The 19,510-nt window shown below is 43.1% G+C and overlaps 1 protein-coding gene across 2 annotated transcripts; it reads left to right on the forward strand.

Annotated features, from left to right (window-relative positions):
- Nucleotides 1-46: 46 nt before the first annotated feature.
- per3 (period circadian clock 3) lies at nt 47-18,883 on the forward strand. 2 transcript variants are annotated; one of them, XM_015959552.3, is made up of 22 exons: nt 47-214; nt 5,703-6,119; nt 6,835-6,992; nt 7,069-7,187; nt 7,346-7,544; nt 8,797-8,848; nt 8,985-9,130; nt 10,202-10,280; nt 10,371-10,477; nt 10,603-10,759; nt 10,880-10,988; nt 14,378-14,506; nt 14,586-14,694; nt 14,775-14,886; nt 15,619-15,758; nt 15,830-15,985; nt 16,166-16,417; nt 16,500-17,341; nt 17,413-17,599; nt 17,722-17,899; nt 18,313-18,463; nt 18,536-18,883. In XM_015959552.3, the coding sequence occupies exons 2-22, from the start codon at nt 5,827-5,829 to the stop codon at nt 18,656-18,658; spliced, it is 3,798 nt and encodes a 1,265-aa protein (XP_015815038.3). In that variant the 5' UTR covers nt 47-214; nt 5,703-5,826; the 3' UTR covers nt 18,659-18,883. The 2 variants fall into 2 exon arrangements, with proteins under 2 accessions (XP_015815038.3, XP_015815039.3); XM_015959553.3 differs by lacking the exon at nt 15,830-15,985.
- The last annotated feature ends 627 nt before the right edge of the window (nt 18,884-19,510 follow it).

The following is a 19,510-nucleotide window of genomic DNA, read 5'->3' on the forward strand; positions in this document are numbered from 1 at the left end:
CTAATTTTGTTTGTCCAATAAGGTTAAACTGGGCGTGGCTACCCCATGCCGGAATCACGTTGCACATGTGTGTCAAGCGCTTGTGAATCGGTGACGTTTTAGACACGTAACTGGGAAATAATCAAGAAAAATCGTTTAATAATTGCAGTACAACCACTTTTGAGAAGCCTCAAGATCTGGATATTATACTTAAGACCAGCGTGTATCAACAAAGGTAAATAGCTCATCAGAACATAATAAATTGGAGTTAGTGAGTTAGCTATCTAGATAAGCTAGCTAAGCACCTTACCCTAAGGCATTAGCCACAGAAAACAAATGTAAACAAATGAAATTGAATCAATGTATTATCTCCCACAGTCCTGATATGTCGTTGTGAGTTTCTTAAACGCTCATGGTTACTAATCCATTAAACCTGACACGGCTGCAGATGTTGCAAGAATGTCTGCAACTAGATAGCAAGCGAGTGATATTGTTGTCATCAGACGTGTGACACACTGAAAGTGCAGACAGGTATTATTCATGTTATAAACTGTGATATTTAATCACTTATGGACTCACAGCTGTGTTCTTATTGATTTATTTTGTTTACGTAGTGATCTGGCATGGTTTTTGTCATTGTAGAGGTAGAGCCGCCATGTAAGTCTAAACGGAATGTAATCAAACCAAATGATGGTGTTTGATTTTGTGGCTTTTTGAGAGATGTTAACCTGCAGACTGGTTAGTGAGGTTTTTAGGGTTAGTGGGTTTATTATGGGAGGGGCCTCAGTCTTGCTTGTTGGTGTTGTGGCTGTTGAAGGGTCAGAAAGAGTTTCATTCAATAAACTCAGGAGTGTTGAGTGTTTTACTGTATATGACAACTCAGCATGGTTTCATACCAGCAGAAAGAGTAGTCTTCACATGATTGTAGTCATTTGCTGTATACCACTTGTTTTACACTAAACTGACAAAAATATTATAGAGGACTCAATCAAATAAAATCAACAATTTTAGTTGTGTTGTACAGCTTTGTTATACATCTAAAATGCTGTAAAATGTGGTTGGAAACATTGTAAATTTTGTAGCCATTAAGGATGCACAATATAATCTGCATCATTATCGGCCAATGTTAGTCATTTTTTTAACATATCGGTCAGATAAGTAAAACTGGACCGATAATAACAACCAGTATTTTTAGAGGGTGAGGGGGTGATGTGTATTAGTTTAGTCGTGTGACAGTGATTGTAATCATCTCAGAAGTGTAAATGTGTATGGTGTGTGTACTGTACATAATAACATAAATTCAGCTTTAACCCTTACCTCACATTAGAGCATTTTTTTTTTGTGCCGACACGTGTATTTTTGTGATAACTTTGGCTATGTTAATGCAATTTATCTAATTTTTATGGAGGATGTGTATTTTGGAAGGAATTACAAAAAAAAGTTTGAAAAAATATTCAACCTACTTTATTAAAACGTGGAAATCATTTTGTACAGTTAAGCACATTGAAGCATTTTTGTGCCATTGACTTTCATGTAAATCATATTTTTTTTAATTTGCATAAATACTGGCATAATTAAAAAGAATTATGATTGTGCCCATGTTTACAGTCTCATCACAAATGTAAGAAGTAGTGTTTACCGTTTTTCACTACATGGTGTACTTTCTCCATATATAGCAGGGCAATGGCTGACCCAGCATTTAAACTGAATGATTTAGCTGTATTTCTTTACCTCTGACTGCCCATTATAATACATGTTTTGCAAAAAAAAATGGTTTCTGTGTTATTTAGAGATGCCATACAATAGTTTGCATGTGTGTGTTCTGAATTTTTGGTAATTGTGCTTTTTCAGTGTTCTTTCAAAAAATAAGCCTGACTGAATGTACAAAATTAGCTCATTCTGCAAAATAGCATTTTGACATGTGTCCCTTTGTGTGTGATTGTGCAGGCATGCGTGTATGTAGGTATCAAAGCACTTTACAGATCTTCAAAAGACAGATCTGTGATCATTATCTGGAGTGGTTGAGCAGGTGTGGGCCATGGGAATGTGTGGGGGGGGGGGGGCACAGGTTCTCACACTCTGTTGACTTCATGAATATTCATCAAAGGCATGCTATATATCAAAAATCAAACGATTTTATGCTAAATTTCAGATACTCACAATTTTACTTTTGCAAAATGTTATTTCAATAAGTACAAAGCATGGATGAAAACTAAGATGAAGGCTGAAAAACTTCAAAGGCGTACATTTGTTTTGCAAAACAAATTCCTGCAGAGCCAAGTTTTGTTTACATTCAGTTAGGGCCAGTTTACACACGTGCACCAACTGACTAAAAGTACATATATGAGACTCAGATCAGGATTCATTTCTTTAAACCGCAACCATGAGAAGAAGTTTCAACGTGAATGAAGCCCTCGAAGTGTTTCAGCAGCTTGAAGATGAGGGGGAGTCAGTCAGGAGGGACCGCAGCAGAAGCCGACCGTAATCATCGATTACAACTGCTGCAAAGGGGCAGTTGACAACTTGGACAAGGTAATTTATTTATTTTATTTTATTATAATTCGCCAACCTAATTGCATATGTAATTTATTTATTCATTTATTTTTATTCCAGCTCGTTGCAACATACAGCTGCCGCCGCAAGACCAGACGTTGGCCCATGTCGCTCTTCTGCAACATGTTAGATGTGAGCGCCTACAATGCCCTGGTCCTGTGGCTGTCTGGAACCGGCCTGGAACCAGCAGAAGAGGAGCATCTGCCCAAGGCTGTTCTTGCAGGAGCTTGGGAGCTCCATGGTGAGACCAGACTTCAGACCAGCCCAGGCGAGGCGCACTCGCTTGCCGCGGTCCAGCAGCGTTGCAGCATTGTTGCAGGTGCAGCAGCAAGCGGAGCCAGCTCCAGCCCAGGAGCAGACAATAAAGAAAAAATGCCACCTTTGCAGAGGGAAGAGGAGCGTGCATGCACGCTTTTGCAAAACATGTGGACAGGCTGTGTGCAAGGAGCACTCAACAGTTGTGTGCTCAACCTGCAGTTGTTAGCTCACCCCCCTCTGTGTTTCTCTCTCTCTCTCTTTTTCTCAAACACACACACACACACACGCACACACACACACTTTTTCTTTGTTCGTGTGCTTTAATAAAGTATTCAACTGGCTATCTTTGTAAGTGCATTTTTTGTGCTCAAATGACTTTAACGTGAGTAGTTTAGAAAATATGACATCACACAAAAACTACAAAGTGAGCAAAAAATATTTTTATGCCTATTTGTGACACCCCAAGGCTGTGACAACTTACCCACAAAAAAGGTCATCTGGACATAACACACAAAAAATGATTTGATTTTTTCATTTTTGGTACAGTTTTCAAACTTCGGGTTTTGCTCATAAACCTGGCAATAAAGGGGTTAAATCTGAGAAACACACACATATTTTATTATATTTTGTTAGGGCTGAAGTCAATGATGAAATTCATGTAAAAAAATTGGGACTTATGAAATATTACATAATATTTCTATAGGAAGCTTTATAAGTGCATTTTTTTGTGCTCAAATGACTTTAACGTGAGTAGTTTAGAAAATATGACATAACACAAAAATTACAAAGTGAGCAAAAAATATTTTTATGCCTATTTGTGACACTCCAAGGCTGTGACAACTTACCCACAAAAAAGGTCATCTGGACATAACACACAAAAAATGATTTGATTTTTTTTCATTTTTTGTACAGTTTTCAAACTTCTGGTTTTGCTCATAAACCTGGCAATAAAGGGGTTAAATATGAGAAACACACACATATTTTATTATATTTTGTTAGGGCTGAAGCCAAGGATGAAATTCATGTAAAAAAAAATTGGGACTTATTAAATATTATATAATATTTCTATGGGAAGCTTTGTAAGTGCATTTTTTGTGCTCGAATGACTTTAACGTTAGAAAATTTAAACGTTGGGTAAGGTTAATATTTATGTCCTGGCTGAGTGGGTGGGTCGGTCTTTCCATTGTAGGGCTTTATTAAGCAGAGAAGGCAGGGGGGGGCACTGCCTCCTAGTTTTAGTAATTCCCTGCTACTTTAAAATTTTGAAGTTCATTGTACTAATTTTATTGTTCTGGTTTTTCCCTACAGCCTTTCCCACATGATGACCTTGTACTTTCAGTTTTATAGTATTCCCTGTTTCCTTAATCATTTGTTTTCCAATGCATTATTCTTATTGTTTCACTGTTTCATGAAATTCTGTTATTCATTGTATCAGTTTTGTTTGTTTTTGTTAGTGAAGCACTGTGATTTCCATCTGCGAAAAGTGCTAAGTAAATAAATAAACTTCTATGGCGCTGCGCCATCAGACCAGAGGCAGAGATGAGAGTTGCCTCCGTTCTCACGGTGCAGCGCCGCACACACCAATGCCGGTTTCACACTGGAAGCATCAGTGGCGCGGAACAGCAGCGGAACAGTTTCCTCATGAACTTCAAAGAGGTCCTTTTCACACCGGGTATGTCTTGGCAGCGGCACGGCTTCCTCGTTGTGCTCTTCGCTGGACTCAGACTTCAGGTCCAAAAAGAAGGAAATTACGTTTGATGTTGCTATTTGATGTCATACATGATGTTGTTCTTTTCCACTGCCAGGATTAAAGCCATGAAAAACACACCGCTGCACTTCTGGAACGATGCTGAGTAAATAAGCAGTTGGGTCATACCTAAGCTTCATACATATGAAATTGCACTGCTGCAGTGCTTTTATTTAGAAATTTATCAGTGATTTTACACTGAAACCGTGTGTGATTTTCTGTCTAGCCCTATGTTAACTGCGAAAACGTTCCACGCCGCTGATGCTTTCAGTGTGAAACCGGGGCGACTGTAACAGGAAGTTGGTGCATGCTCACAGATGTTTCGCTTTATGTCACCAAAATTCATGTTTTATTTCCCCTGCCTCACTGATAGGGGCAGTGCTGAGCCCCATAGATACAAGTACACACTACCCGCACTTGCACACACACGGCGAGGGTGTGGCACCGACACATCAGTAACGGTGAATTAGTTTAAATTTGCTCTAACTAAAATAGAAGATTGTGGCTCAAAACAGCGCTCTATCGGTTTGGTGGCCGGGGTTTTACTGCAACTTTGCAAAACTAAGATTGCAGCGGCTCATTTGAAACGGCTTTGGCATCATCTGTTTTTCTTTGAGTCAGGAGGAGATACTTAAGTCTTTTATTTAGAAAAACAATGTATTTGTGTCTCCTTTAACAGTGTATGGTAAACTGCCCTGTTGACTGACATCTGTAGCGGTGGGTACTCCATGTTGCTTGTTGTCCAATGCGGAGACTGTTTGAAAGACAACAGTAGATCCCTCACCCACAGCTGAGATCTGTCTATGGGTCATGACCTGACTATATATTCACATATAGGTTGACTTTCAGAAACTGTGGTAACACTTGCTGTGAATGACTTGGCTTTCAATATGAAATTTTAGCTCAACGTTTGTTAAATTGAGAGGATTTTAACAGCTTTTGTTTGCCACTGGTGCTTAGCTGCATCCAGCGATGACTTTCTGAGCTGCTCGTCAAAAACATCCAGCATTTTCTGAGAAAAATGTTCTAAAAGACAAACACACAAATACATGAAACAACAATGTTGTGTTAACAGTGGGTAATATTACAAATGTCCTAAGACATTTTTGGTCACAGCTGATTTTAGTTCTTTGAAATTAAGTTGGAATCATTTTCTATCTTCCAGAGCTGAAGACGAAAGGTTGCATCCGGGGTTTCATGCTAACTGAGTTTGTTTCCCGTCATCACATGGAACCCGTTCCTCTTGTTGAACATATGAAGACTCTTACTTACAAGTTTGTCCCTGCAAAATGCTACTAATGTGTGACCGGAGTCCAACGATGTCGAGAGGCGACAGCGGTCCGGATGGGGAGGAGCCTGCTTTACCATTGTCCACAGCAGCAGGTGGAGGGGGACAGATGGGGCCTTCTGGGGATCTGGGTGGACGGGCACAGATCGAACACCTCGGGGGAGGAGAGAGAGGAGCCCTGAGAGAAGGAGGACAGGAAGATGAGGAGATGACTAATGTTTCACATGATCTTTCATCCTCGTCCAATCAAAGCCCTGAGAGTGCCACAGGATCCACCTCATCCTTTATCAAAAGGTACGGACTTTAATGTTTTAAATTCACACGTCTTCAAGTTTTTATTTAGGTTTTCAAAACACATCTGCTTCTTAATTAATAGAATCCAAAATATCCTGGGTAATATTCCCAAAAGCGTGTGTTTATTATTAAACTAAGTAGAAACGGTTCGTGTTTCATCTCTCTAGGTACTTCCAGCTCGTTCTTTGGTTCCCTGTAGATGTTTGTCAGGCATTTTTCTCAAATTATTGTTTAATAGCTCGATAGAAACATTAGCATGAGTAAATTACATCAGAGTTGAGATAGTAAAATCCAGGTTTTCATTATTTTAAATGGATTTATTTCAGTTTTACTACTTTATTTTAAAAAGCTCTGACCTGTTGCTTTGATTTTTCCAGTTAAGACAACAGCGCAGATCTTATATTTCCTCATTTTTGGTCATAATCAAACATTTACAGACAGAAATGATGACTTTTCTTCAAAACGGTGCCAGATTCATCTCTACAGAAACCATCCTTTAGGTCACAGAACAGAATTATTTGTATAAAAGCATTCCAGCGGCTAACAAATTAGCACGAAAAACATTTTTTACTAGACTTCCATTTGAAATTGGTTTCAACAGTTTAGATTTCATCGTAGTTCTGTGCAACTTGTCATTCTATATCTCCTCTAAATATGTTGTTTCACACACTGGTCTAAAGAACTTTATTGTAAAGGTATTTTTTCTGTTTATCAGGGAGCATGCAGGTGGAGGGAGAGGCCAGGCCCGCAGAGACATGATGGACACAGTGGCTGAGATGAAAAGGAGACTTCCGTCGGATAGACGGAGCCGCAACAAAGCCAGCACGGTGGACGCCTTGAATTATGCTCTCAACTGTGTCAAGCAGGTCCAAGGTAACTAGGGTAATGGTCACTTGGCTTTCCTCTGAAGATGTAAGCTCTCCTAATTTGTTTTTGTTGCAATCTGCAGCCAACAGTGAATACTACAAACTGCTGATGCAAAACGGGCAGGACCAGAGGAAAGATGCTACTGTGTGCACTCTGGAAGAGCTGGAGAGAGTCACGTCTGAGCACAACCTGAAAAATACGGTATGCGTGCATGCACACACACACACTTTCTTACAGATGCATAACTGAAATGACTGACTCTGTCCTTTGTGTGTGTGTGTGTGTGTGTGTGTTTCTCTTTGGCTTGGCATGCCTGCATGTGGATTCTTCCACACACGTCTGTCCGTGTCTGTGTGTAGGATTCCTTCGTGATGGTCTTCTCCCTGTCGAGCGGCCGGGTGCTGTACGCGTCGGAGCAGGCTCCCAGCTTGCTGTGCTGCAAGAGGAAATATCTGGAGTCTGCAAAGTTCGTCGAGCTCCTCTTCCACCAGGATGTCAACGTCTTCTACTCGCACACGGCGCAGCCTCACTTACCACCGTGGAGCAACTCGCACTCAGGTGTGTTTTCAGCAGATTGTAAACTTGCAGCTAGCTGAATTGTTTTTTCGTTTTCAGTTAAACCTAAAGAAAATGAACAGATGAGTTGAGAAAGGTTGTGGATGTAGAAGATGGGTTAGACCTTCGGAGGGGTTCGACTGGAATAAGCTGCTGTAGTTCCAGTGGCTTCCAGCTGCTAACTGCTACATCGGTTTCTGTAAGGAGCACATGTGGCACAGATAGAAGTGTGCTGCACGTAAAAAGCCAGCAATAACAACTGAGTAATAACCCCGACCCCTTCCTCACGTGACTTAAATCCTGTTAAGAGCTTGTGGTCACTTCTTAAGTGTCACATTTACAATCAGAGAAGACGTAAAGCTTTTCTTTTTATCTGGCTGTTTGTTGTTGCAGCTACTGAAAAGTAGAACAGAAATATGTAATGAAGCTGACAGTTCCCTAAAAACACTGGATCCCTGGTTATGTTAAACATTCAGATTTTATGTTCAATAACATTTTAGATTCAAGAATTTTGCATTTGGCCAAAAATACTTTTATTTCTAATAAATGTTTGTTTAAACCTTGGAGGTTCCTTAAAAACAAGCTACACTGGGGACCCTCGCACAAAAAAAATGCATTTTGGTGAAAGGTTTAATAAAAATTATATGAGGTTTCAAATGTCAACTTTTTCTTATACAGATCCCATCTATAGCTTCAGTTCTGACAAATCATAGTAAAAAATGTGTGTTTGAGATTTAACCCCCCCCCCCCAATCAACATTATTGAAAGCAAAATAATTTTTGTGTGTGATGTTCAGAGGACTTCTTTTGGGGGCGAATTGTGAGGGCTCTAGAGAGTCACAGATGAGCATTAAACTATTTTTTGTTTACTCTGTATTTTTTCTGTAGTGTCAAATATTCAGAAAAACTCACATTCAGCTCCCCCTGCACAGAAAAATGCATTTTAACTAATTGTATAACAAAAATTATATATATTTCAAAAGTCAATAATTATTTTACACTAATTCTTTCCTTAGCTCCAGTCCTCACCAAATATAGTTAAATATTTGTGTGATTTTGAGATTTAACCCTTTTTGTTTTCATGCACTCCTGGTCCCAAACTTAAATATTGAAATGTGTAAAATGGTTGCACTAATTATCCTCTTTTATTATCCTCTTTTATTTTCTTAATAAAAAAAAGTTCCAGTCAATTGCGCATCTAACTGGCAAGCAGAAAATGCCATTCATCAGCTTTTTATGTTTCTTTGTGTCGACAGCTGGAGTCCTTTTCGACAGCGCTCAGGTCAAGTCCTTCTTCTGCAGAATAAGGTCAGATTGCCACATTTACTGAATTCGACTGTCATTCTTAACAAAAGACACACAAATGTAACTGAGAGCTTACTCAAGTTGAAATAAGACAATATTTGTTGCTGAAGACGTATTTGTGATAAATAAACGGTTTCAGGGGCAGTAAGGATCGTGACGGGGAGATGAGGTACAACCCTTTTCGAATCACACCGTACCTGCTGAAGGTTCAGGGAACAGAAAGCGGGGAGGAGGAGGAGCCGTGCTGTCTGGCTCTGGCTGAGCGCATCATCTCTGGATATGAGGGTACAAAAAAATAAGAAAAATAATAAATAAATAAAGGATATGAGGGTACAACCATTATCACCACAAACACAAGTCCTCCAGTGAACACTATCCAGTCATTTGTTTATATGAGCTGGTAACCAGTGTTGTTTTTGGCGAGCATCTTAGTTTTAGAGCTAGTTTTTATGATGAAAATGTATTTTAGTCTTAGTTTTAGTCGGCTAAAATTCAAAAAGGTTTTAGTCGATCTGTATGTAATTTATTGATGCAGATCAACAAGTCAGCATTCAGCAGATTTTCACTAAAATAAATGTATGATATTCTTTCCATAACAGATTGGGCGCTATAATGAGTATTCTACACAATATTTAAATAGAAAATAAATTATTTAATTTATTATTTGAGTAATCCGTTCTTCAACGAGTGTCTTTAAATGTATATTTTGGCAAAGTCCACCTACTTAAATGCAATAATGTAAATAATCCAGTTCTGCTCTTAAACATTTAGATGGGCTTAAACTGTTGTGCTGTTGGTTTAAAAATCAGGAAAGTGGTGGTTGTTAGAAAATAATCCTGACACACTGATTTTAAAACATTTGTCTTAAACATGTTTAAAAAACGTTACTACCTTCATTTATCTGACCAAAATCATTGCATTTTTAGGAAGCACACAGATAAGAAACTTACTAATATCCCGCTTACATTAAAAGTAACCTCATCGCTCATCTTTCTAATCATTTAATTCCTTAATAAGCAGTAATGAGCGGCTGAACACTGCGCGTTCCCGCGGCAGAGGAGCACTCAGCAGAGCTGAGTGAAGTTGGCTTCCCACCCACATCAGAAATCCGTGCATATACAGTGGTTAGTGCTGCGCTTGTGCTAACCCTAACCCTAACACAAATCAGCTGTGTTCATGGTCTAAAACGTGCAGGAAACATGCTGGAAGCAGACATCAGTTCCATATTACTTAAACTAAAGGCAGCGGCCGTATTCTGGCCACAGAGGTTGGTGGAGTCTGAGTGACTTTTGATTAACCTTATAAAGCATGGCTTTAAATTCTCCAGATCTTCCATAATTTTCTGTTCTTGCACAGCACCTCGGATCCCAATGGACAAGCGTATCTTCACCACTACCCACTCCCCTGGCTGTATATTCCTGGAAGTGGATGACAGGTGAGTACACTCACCTCTAAACATGCAGAATCTTTAGTTGTGGTTCGATAAAACGTGACAGCTAGCTAATCTGGTGATTATTCCCCACAGGGCCGTGCCTTTACTGGGATACCTCCCTCAGGACCTAATTGGCACATCACTGCTGACCTGCATCCACCCAGAGGACTTCCCCCTCATGCTGTCTATGCACCGGAAAGGTGACAAGGGCCTCCTTTTTACATCTTACAGAGTGTTCTAGACCTTTTATGGAAACAGTGTTATTGTTCAAATGTTACTGTAAATGGTCCACATTTTTACATGTTCTCTCTTCATGTCTTCATAGTGTTGAAGTACGCTGGCCAGCCTCCGTTCGAGCACTCTCCGGTGCGTCTGCGCTGTCAGAATGGAGACTACGTCACCCTGGACACCAGCTGGTCCAGCTTCATTAACCCCTGGAGCCGAAAGGTGGCTTTCATCATCGGACGGCACAAAGTCAGAACGTATGTACAGTTGTTATTATTACTTCCATATCTTGTTTAATATTCACTTGCTCTCTCTTCAAAAGATCAACCCTGTTATTTCTGAGAAAAGTGATAACACCATTGCTGTGTTGTCTGTAGGAGTCCTCTGAACGAGGACGTGCTCGCTGCTCTGAACAGAACTGAAGTTCCAGTCTCTCATGAGGAAATAAAAGATCTACAAGCAAAGATCTACAAACTTTTCCTGCAGGTAATTATTCCAACTCATAAAAAAAACACAAATGTTTATTTACCTGTACAATTTAGTAATTTGATGCAGCCGTGTAAGGATAATTGGTTTAAAGGGGACATATTATGCAAATCTTATTTTTTTGCACCTTATTGTGGTGCTATGTGGGTCTCTATTGCCTCCATAAACACTCCAGACATGAAAAACATCTATCCATCTATTTTATATCCGTGTTGGTTTAAAGAATTATGTGTTGAAAGTAGGGCTGGGCGATATGGCCTAAAATCAATATCATGATACATTGAGGATTTCACCTAGATAACGATAAATGGACGATAACTACAGGAATGCGCAGAAACAAAAGTTGTCCACTAGATGGGGCTGTCACATGTCTTACATTGAGTCACATTTTTACGTGACTCAGGGTGGTACAGCTTCTTAACATGAATGATATGAATGTTGCCAGCCTACACACATCTTTTCATTTTTAAATTTATTGACATGGGAAAAATTATCTCGATAAGAGTCAGCAATTTTGATAATGATAAATTTTAGAACAATTGCCCAGCCCATTTCAAAAAGATCCCGTTTGTGATGTCACAAACAAGGAGATTAAAATAGAACCATCTCTCCCATGCAAGAGAGAGAGCTACTGCTGGAGGAGTGGCGGCTCTAGTCCCAGCCCCTCCCGGAGATCGGAGCTTCTCAGCTTATAGCAGTCTAGACCAGAATGGATGGGTGTGGCCAGCACCTGTTCTCTTAAAGTGATGGAGCCCTGAAACGGCTCATTCTGGAAGGTACTTAAAATGTCACAAATAAAACTGCTGAAATTGCTTCATGTGAGAGGGATTTATAAGAAAAAAGTTGTAATGTGTCCTTTTTTAACTCTGTATTTAAATGGTCAATGGCCTGGATTTGATGTAGCACCTTCTATACCGTACCATACCATACCATACCATACCATACCATACCATACCATACCGTGGTTTATTTATATAGCACGTTTAAAATGCAGCATGGGAGCTGCCCAAAGTGCTGCACAGGCTAAAACGCGACCATTCTAAGAAACTAAAACAGAAGATAAAAATACCGATCAAAAGCAGATAAAACATGATGAATACTAAGAACACATTAAAACAATGACACAATAACACACTAAAACGAGTCACTGTCTAAAGGCCAAATCGTAAAAGTAGGTCTTTAAACTTTAAATTTAAAAACCACCAGTGAAGGAGCCTGCCGAACTCCAATGGGCAATGAGTTCCACAGCTTTGGGGCAGCATAAACAAATGCTCGTTCACCCCGCGGTTTGTATCGCATCCACGGTGTACACAGCAGCAAAAGGTCAGCCAACCTCAACGTGCGCGTGGGTACATATGGAGTGAGCAGGTCAGAGAGATAGGGAGGTGCCAGGTCATTGAGTGCTTTAAATACAAAAGTCAATAACTTAAAATGTACTCTGAAAATGACAGGGAGCCAGTGAAGATGTGGCAGGACAGGGGTAATATGGCTACGTCGGTGTGTATTTGTCAAGAACCTGGCAGCAGCGTTCTGGACGACCTGCAGCCAATTCAGGGCAGAGACCGGAACACAAACGAGGAGGGCGTTTGCGTAGTCAAGGCGAGAGGTAATTAAGGCATGGATGACTGACTCCAAATGCCTCAGTTTCAGGATTTGTCTGAGGCAAGTCAGGCGGTGAAGCTGATAAAAGCAAGACCTCACAACGGAGTTTATCTGTGGGGCCATTGTGAGTCCAGCATCCAGCTTGACCCTGAGACTTGACACACACTGTTTGGGGTTGAGGGTTAAAAGGTCACAAACAGGGTGAGAGCCACGGTGGTCGCAGGGGTCAAAAACAATAGACTCAGTCTTCCTTTCATTTAAGAAGTTGGATGCCAGCCAGCCCTTCATGTCATCTAAACATGCAGCCAATCACGAGCTCGCATTTTTCTCATCCATTGCTACATATAATTGACATCAGCGTAAATGTGATAGCGCAGGCCATGCTGATTCAGTATTTTGCCCAAAGGCAGAAGGTAGATAGAAAACAGCAATGGCCCGAGAACGGAACCTTGTGGCACCCCCCAAGGCAGTGGAAGACAGGAGGATGCACAGTCACCAATCTGGACAGAGATGGATCGGTTTGATAGGTAGGAGTGGAACCATTTATGTGCCACCCCCGTCACCCCAACCCAAAACCCAAGCATATTCAGTAAAATGGTAGGAGTGGAACCATTTATGTGCCACCCCCGTCACCCCAACCCAAAACCCAAGCATATTCAGTAAAATATGGTGGTCGACCGTATCAAAAGCCACTGAAAGGTCCAGCTGGAGCAGCAGTACCCTAGACCCAGAGTCAGATGCCACCAGAATGTCATTTAGCACCCTAATCAAAGCAGACTCAGTGCTATGGTTTGGTCTAAAGGCGGACTGAAACACGCCCAACAATGAGTTGCTGTTCATATGAGCAGAGATCTGACCATGAACAATTTTCTCAAGGACCTTCGAGAGAAACGGGACTTTCTATATAGGGTTGAAGTTCTCATACGTGGAGAGATCCAGACCAGGTTTCTTCTATATCAGCTGATCAACCACATCTTTAAAACCTTAGGGAACACTCCAGTGCTGAGGCCAATGTTAAAAATGTTCATGAGTGCCGGGCTCAGTGCAGACACCGAGTTGCGCACCAATTTAGCCGAGGCAGTGTACCAAAGAGCCAGCTGGCTTCATGGAGCTAATCAGTTTCATTAAGTTAGCAAGCTGAACTGGAGCAAAGTCCGAGAAGGCAGGTGGGCCAGGCGGTTCCACATGGATAGTGTGTGTTTGAGGCTGGAGGCTCTAAGCCTAATATCAAGGATCTTGGTTTGGAGAAAGCTCTGTAGCTCTGTGCACAAAGCAACAGTGGGATTTAGACCGTCAAACTCATTTAACAGCAGTAAGGAGTTAATTGTGCTGTGCAGCCTAGACTGGTCTCCATGATGCTGTGAAATGATAGCAGAAAAGTAGGTCTTCTAGAGATCTTTTGTACGTTCTTGCTGTGTTTGTCTCCTAATTCCTTGACGCTCTGAGGATGTTTGCAGCCGCAAACAAAACTGTCAGCAAGGTAAAGAAAACCCTTATCTGTGTTTAAAAAAGAACCAAAAATGGAATTAGGTCTTCTAGAGTCTTGGAACCCCCCAAGGCACTTTACAACACAATCAATCATTCACCCGTTCACACACTCACATGCTGGTGGTGATGAGCTACGATGTAGCCACAGCTGCCCTGGGGTGCTCTGACAGAGGCAAAGCTGCCGAGCAATGGCGCCGCCGGTCTCACCGACCGCCACCATTAATAATAGAGATTGTTTCTTAGGTTGTTCCACTCATACGTGGTCTTCATCCTGCTTCTCCTGCTGTGTTTGTGTTTAGCCAGTACACAACAATGGCTCCAGCGGCTACGGTAGTTTGGGAAGTAACGGCTCTCATGAGCACTACATCAGCTTCGCTTCTTCCAGCGACAGCAACGGGAATCTGTGGGAGGACTCGCACCGGGAGCCGGTGAGACATTACAGCATCACTACAAAGCCTTGTGTGCGTTCTCTAACTGCTCTGAAAGTGTTGTCATGTGGATTTGCAGATGACCCTGCAGCAGATCTGTGCAGATGTGAACCGGGCGAAGACTTGGGGTAGACAGGGATGTCTGAACTCCTGCCAAAAACGCGCTCCCCATGGCAAACCCAGCACAGGTGAAGTGGTCCAAAAGATTCTGAATATAAAAGCTGGTCAGTAGATTTAACAGGCACTAAAATGATGTTTATTTCTGCAGCGCCTCACCCCCTCTCAGCCTCTAACGCTGAGTCCAGAGGGAGCGAAGGAAGCAGGAAACAAACACACATTCCCTCCTACCAGCAAATAAACTGTGTGGACAACATCGTTAGGTGTGTAGAGGTAACATCACGATCTAAGGCTACATTCACGCCGCAGGCAAAGTCCACTTTTTTCCCCACATGCGAGCCATATCTGATTTTTTTATGACAGTCTGAACGCGCAGATCTAATTTTTTTTAAATGCGATCCGTGTCACTTGAATATGTAGGACCAATTCCGACGCATCTGATGTTACTGAAAGCGACTGCAGTCTGAACGGTCACGTCGCAGTAAATCAGTCTCCTACGTCACCGAGTCAGTGGAGGTGCGCGACGCGTGTGGATGTTCCTGAGGAGAAGCGCTGATGGAAGGGTGCAGGAGTCTGTCTGAACTTCCTGTTTTAGGTTTTGGAATTAAAAATAAAGGAGAGCATGAGAACGGGAGCTGGAGGTGCTGCTGGAGCGAAGCGTTTCACAGAAGAATAAACAGGTGTGGAAGTTTTCACTGACAGTTTAACCACAGGGTCAGGATTACGTCACAACTCCGCCGTTCCTGGTTTCAGCTCCACTCAGTGTGCCTTCTTGTCTTCTGCGCATGCGGGTCGCTTTGGTGCCACGGAGCATTCACACTGGAGAGAGTTTCATGTCGCATTTCAGTCACAGTGTGAACACCACACAAAAAAAATCAGATTTTCTCTAAAAATCGGAATTGAGCATCAAGGCCTGCAGTGTGAACGTAGCCTTAGAGGGTATTTTCCTGTTTTTTTCTGACCTTTATTTATTTTGGGGCTGTTTTCTGTCGCAGGTACTTGGAGAGCTGCGCAGGTCAAGTCCTAAAGCGGAAGAATGAGTCCCATTCCTTGACCACCTCCTCTTCCTCTTCTTCCACCTCAGAAGAAGAGAAGCCTGCAGGAGGCACCGACGTGGCTCGGTCCAGTTCAGACGGTAAAAGCACACATCTGTAATTTACCTGTTAGAGCTTCAGACTGTTAACCTATTTCCACCTCACCCTCCAGTGGTTCTGTTGGACAGTGAGGTGTCAGTGGGCCCTGCAGTTGTCGGGGCACCTCTGACCGACATCACCATGTCCTCTAAGGCCATGAGTGTTGTCTCGGTCACTAGCCAATGTTCGTACAGCAGCACCATCGTCCATGTGCCTCAACCTGACTCAGGTACATGAACATACTTGCATCAGGCTCATGGATGCTGCTCTTTTGGAAATGTTTATATTTAAATATATTTTAATGTGTCAAGTTGTGCATTTTTAATATATTGCATGTTTATTTTTTATATAGGGGAAAGCATTAACTATATTTTTTAACTATTTGAACATTTTTCTCCCACCCATCCAGAGGCCACAGCTCCAGAAGATGCACCGATGGGCAGTGAGCCTGCTGATGTTACAGCCACCCCCGTGCGTCTGGCTCCAAGCCCTGCTACGGAGGACAGACGGTTTGTCGGTCTCACCAAGGAGGTGCTGTCCGCTCACACCCAGAAAGAAGAACAGGAGTACATAGATCGATTTCGCCACCGTATTCTTCAGAGTCCCTACAGCTCCTATCTGCAGCTGGAAAACGACTCGATGGCTCACTCCCACCACCCAGGTGTGTGCATGTTTGTAAAGGAAATGACTTTTGACGCCTGTAATTGGACTCATTCAGCGGTTTGCGTCTATCCTCTCTGCAGGAGACTACCTACGTCCTCTGAGTGCTGGAGGGTGGAATCGCACTCGAAGAGGAAAGCTCAGACACAAGCGGCCCAAACCCCAGGGTTCTTCTGATAGCTATGCCTCCCCGGCTGGCCCACTTTACTGTGTTCCTGACTCGTCCTGGCCCTCCTCTGAGTCCTCGCAGCCCCACATGGCACAGACCCACTGCCAAACATCCCCGCTCCAGGGGACATTCTTCTCTGTTACGGGGAAGTCCAGCACGGAGCAGCTGCCCAGACTACAACAGATGCCTGCAGCAACGCCGGCGCAGCTGCAGCCTTCTGACCATCTCAGTTACAACTTTAACATCATGCAGCTGGGTCAGAGCCAGCCAGGCATGCCACCAGTCCACATGGAGCCCCTGCAGAATGTTCAAAACTTCTACAGCCCTCACCCCATGGCTTCAGCCCAGAGCTTTAACCCATACATGGCACCTGTCATGGCTGTCATCATGCCCAACTATCCAACCTTCACTCCAGGCTTTCCCTCTGTTTACCTCCCATCCATGTCCTCTGTTGCACCTCAGCCACCCAACATCATGACGAGCTTTGCACCTGGCAGTGCGTCCCATGTTCAGCCTCAGTCCCCGGCCCAGCCTGGCCCCCACACTTCACCCGGTCTTCCTCTTATCTCGCAGAGAGCTAGCTCTGTTGGGGAAGAGGAAGAAGCAGCGGAGCCTCGAGCTTTGTTCTCCAGCTCTCGCTCCAGTTCTCCTTTGCAGCTCAACTTGCTGCAGGAGGAGCTTCCCAGACTGAGCGAGGGGCAGAGCAGCACAGGTCACAACCACTCTGAAAGCCTCCATGAGCAGCTTGCAAACAAGGTAGCTACCTGCACCGTATTATTCACCCATAACACAGGATTCATGTCTAACTTGTAACCCCTCCTCCTCAGGGCGAAGCCCCTTCCGAGTCAAGCAGTAACGATGCTCAGTTAACATCCAGCGAGCTGCTCGATCTGCTGCTGCAGGAGGATGCCAGGTCAGGGACCGGTTCTAACGCTTCAGGCTCCGGATCAGGAGAATCTGGAGGTTCACTGGGATCTGGATCTGGCTCCAATGGGACGTCCACCTCACACACTGGTGAGGAAGGAAACACACTTGGAAATACAGAAAAAATCTTTTAAACCGCACAACTAAGGAAAAAACGTAAGAATTTTAGGATGAAATGTAATGAATGACACAGGTTTCTCTCTGGGTAAAAGGCAGCAGCAAGTACTTTGCCAGCAATGACTCATCAGACACTTCAAGGAAAGCTCGAAAGAGCCAGGAAGCACCTGTGGAGCACCAGCACAGCTTTGACGCCCGGGGGGAGAACTCCATGTGGAGCATGATCCAGCACACACCTGACCACGTTATGATGACGTACCAGATGCATCCCAGGTACACGCTCGGGACTTCAGCCATCTTTTCTGGGCTCGTTACTCTGACCTCTGCTGCTTTTACCACAAGAAGCAGGAACTGAACAGGAATCCAGTGAAACTTGACTCCTAAAAAGTCTCTGTAGGAAAGATTTTAGCTGAATGAGCTGGAATATTTGAATAATTTTCCTTTTCTTTCATTTGATTTCAGCCGTTCGGTTGTTCGAATCCAAATGATCTCAGATCTGTTAAAGTGATCCGAAGCAAAAGTTCAACCTTTATTTTTTCCTCCCACATTGATCAAATCCCTATCAGCTTGTAGAAACGTGTCACCTCACTTGGCTCAAAATGAACACTGCAGTGAAAAGGTAAATATTTTAGCCAGTAGCAAATGAGCTCTTTTTTCCCCGTCTCCTGTCTTGGTCGCACCTACAGGGATCAGAGCGAGGTGTTAGCAGAGGACAGAGAGAAGCTGCGAGTGCTTCAGCCCCTCCAGCCCTGGTTCACCCAGGAACAGAGAGAGGAGCTGGCTCAGGTGCATCCTTGGATCAAGCAACACACCATCCCACAGGAAATAGACACAGAGGTAACACAGGAGACGTTTTTGCCTCTTTTTGCTCACATAAACACATGTTGAACATATTTGTTTGTCTCACAGGGCTGCATGAGCTGTTGTTCAGGGGCTGCCATGGCCCACCCCCCTCAGCTACCAGTCTTGGACAGCTCCTCGCCCGTGGAGACCCTTCAGCAGGACTCTGTCGGATCTATAGCTCACACCTAGAAACATGGAGCCTAAAACGGGACACTACACAGTTCACAGTTAACAAGCCTCAACAGAAACCTCAGCAACACCTGCCATGTATCTAGCATCCTGGAGAAGGTGGAGCCCCCTGCTTTAACTTGTGTCCTACAGGCAACAGGGACAAAACTCAGTTTAAAGGGTAGGGAGAAGAAATTTTACTGTGTTTTTTCCCACTTCAATGAACTGTTAATATCCCTCCTCTCTCCTTTTGGTGTTAGTAGAGACCCCGGTGAAGGGGTTGTAAGTCACATTAAAAAGATTGTTTAACGCTATGAGCCACCGGGTTCTCGATAACCAAATAGGATCTGTTACTTTCTGCCCCTGAACACCTGCTCACCTGGAGCACGTGTCGTACAGTACGTGCTCTGCACCAGCACCACCAGCGACAAACAGGTGTGACCTAATGGGCTGTGTTTCTCTGACAGACGCGTTTGTCGCTGTTGCTTGTTTCAGGTAAAATCCTATGAGTTGTCATCAGAGTACATGACGGTGTAATGTTATGTTGAATGATGAACCAGACTTTTCATTTAAATTAATGGTAAAAAGCTGAAATTTCTTAAATGGATGCTTTTCAACTCCCAGAGCTCTACTTGGTCGTCACTGTGTTTTATTTTGTTTTGTGTCCACGCAGCAAGTTTCCACTCGAGTTCTTTTACTTAACCCCAGTAGCTTTGTGTGTGTGTGTGTGTGTGTGTGTGTGTGTGTGTGTGTGTGTGTGTGTGTGTGTGTGTGTGTGTGTGTGTGTGTGTGTGTGTGTGTGTGTGTGAGAGAGAGAATGAATGCAGTGTCTTCTTCCTTCAGTATTGTCCAACGGTATGAGGCAGACCAGGT

This window comes from Nothobranchius furzeri, chromosome 3 (genome assembly GCF_043380555.1).
Source record: "Nothobranchius furzeri strain GRZ-AD chromosome 3, NfurGRZ-RIMD1, whole genome shotgun sequence".
Taxonomy (NCBI): Eukaryota; Metazoa; Chordata; class Actinopteri; order Cyprinodontiformes; family Nothobranchiidae; genus Nothobranchius; species Nothobranchius furzeri.

Bases quoted from the DNA above. Each gene is read 5' to 3' on its own strand.
- per3 (XM_015959552.3), top strand. From the start codon at position 5,827: ATGCTACTAATGTGTGACCGGAGTCCAACGATGTCGAGAGGCGACAGC. The intron at 7,545-8,796 runs GTGTGTTTTCAG...TTGTGTCGACAG, and splicing joins GTGGAGCAACTCGCACTCAG to CTGGAGTCCTTTTCGACAGC. The intron at 17,342-17,412 runs GTAGCTACCTGC...CCTCCTCCTCAG, and splicing joins ATGAGCAGCTTGCAAACAAG to GGCGAAGCCCCTTCCGAGTC.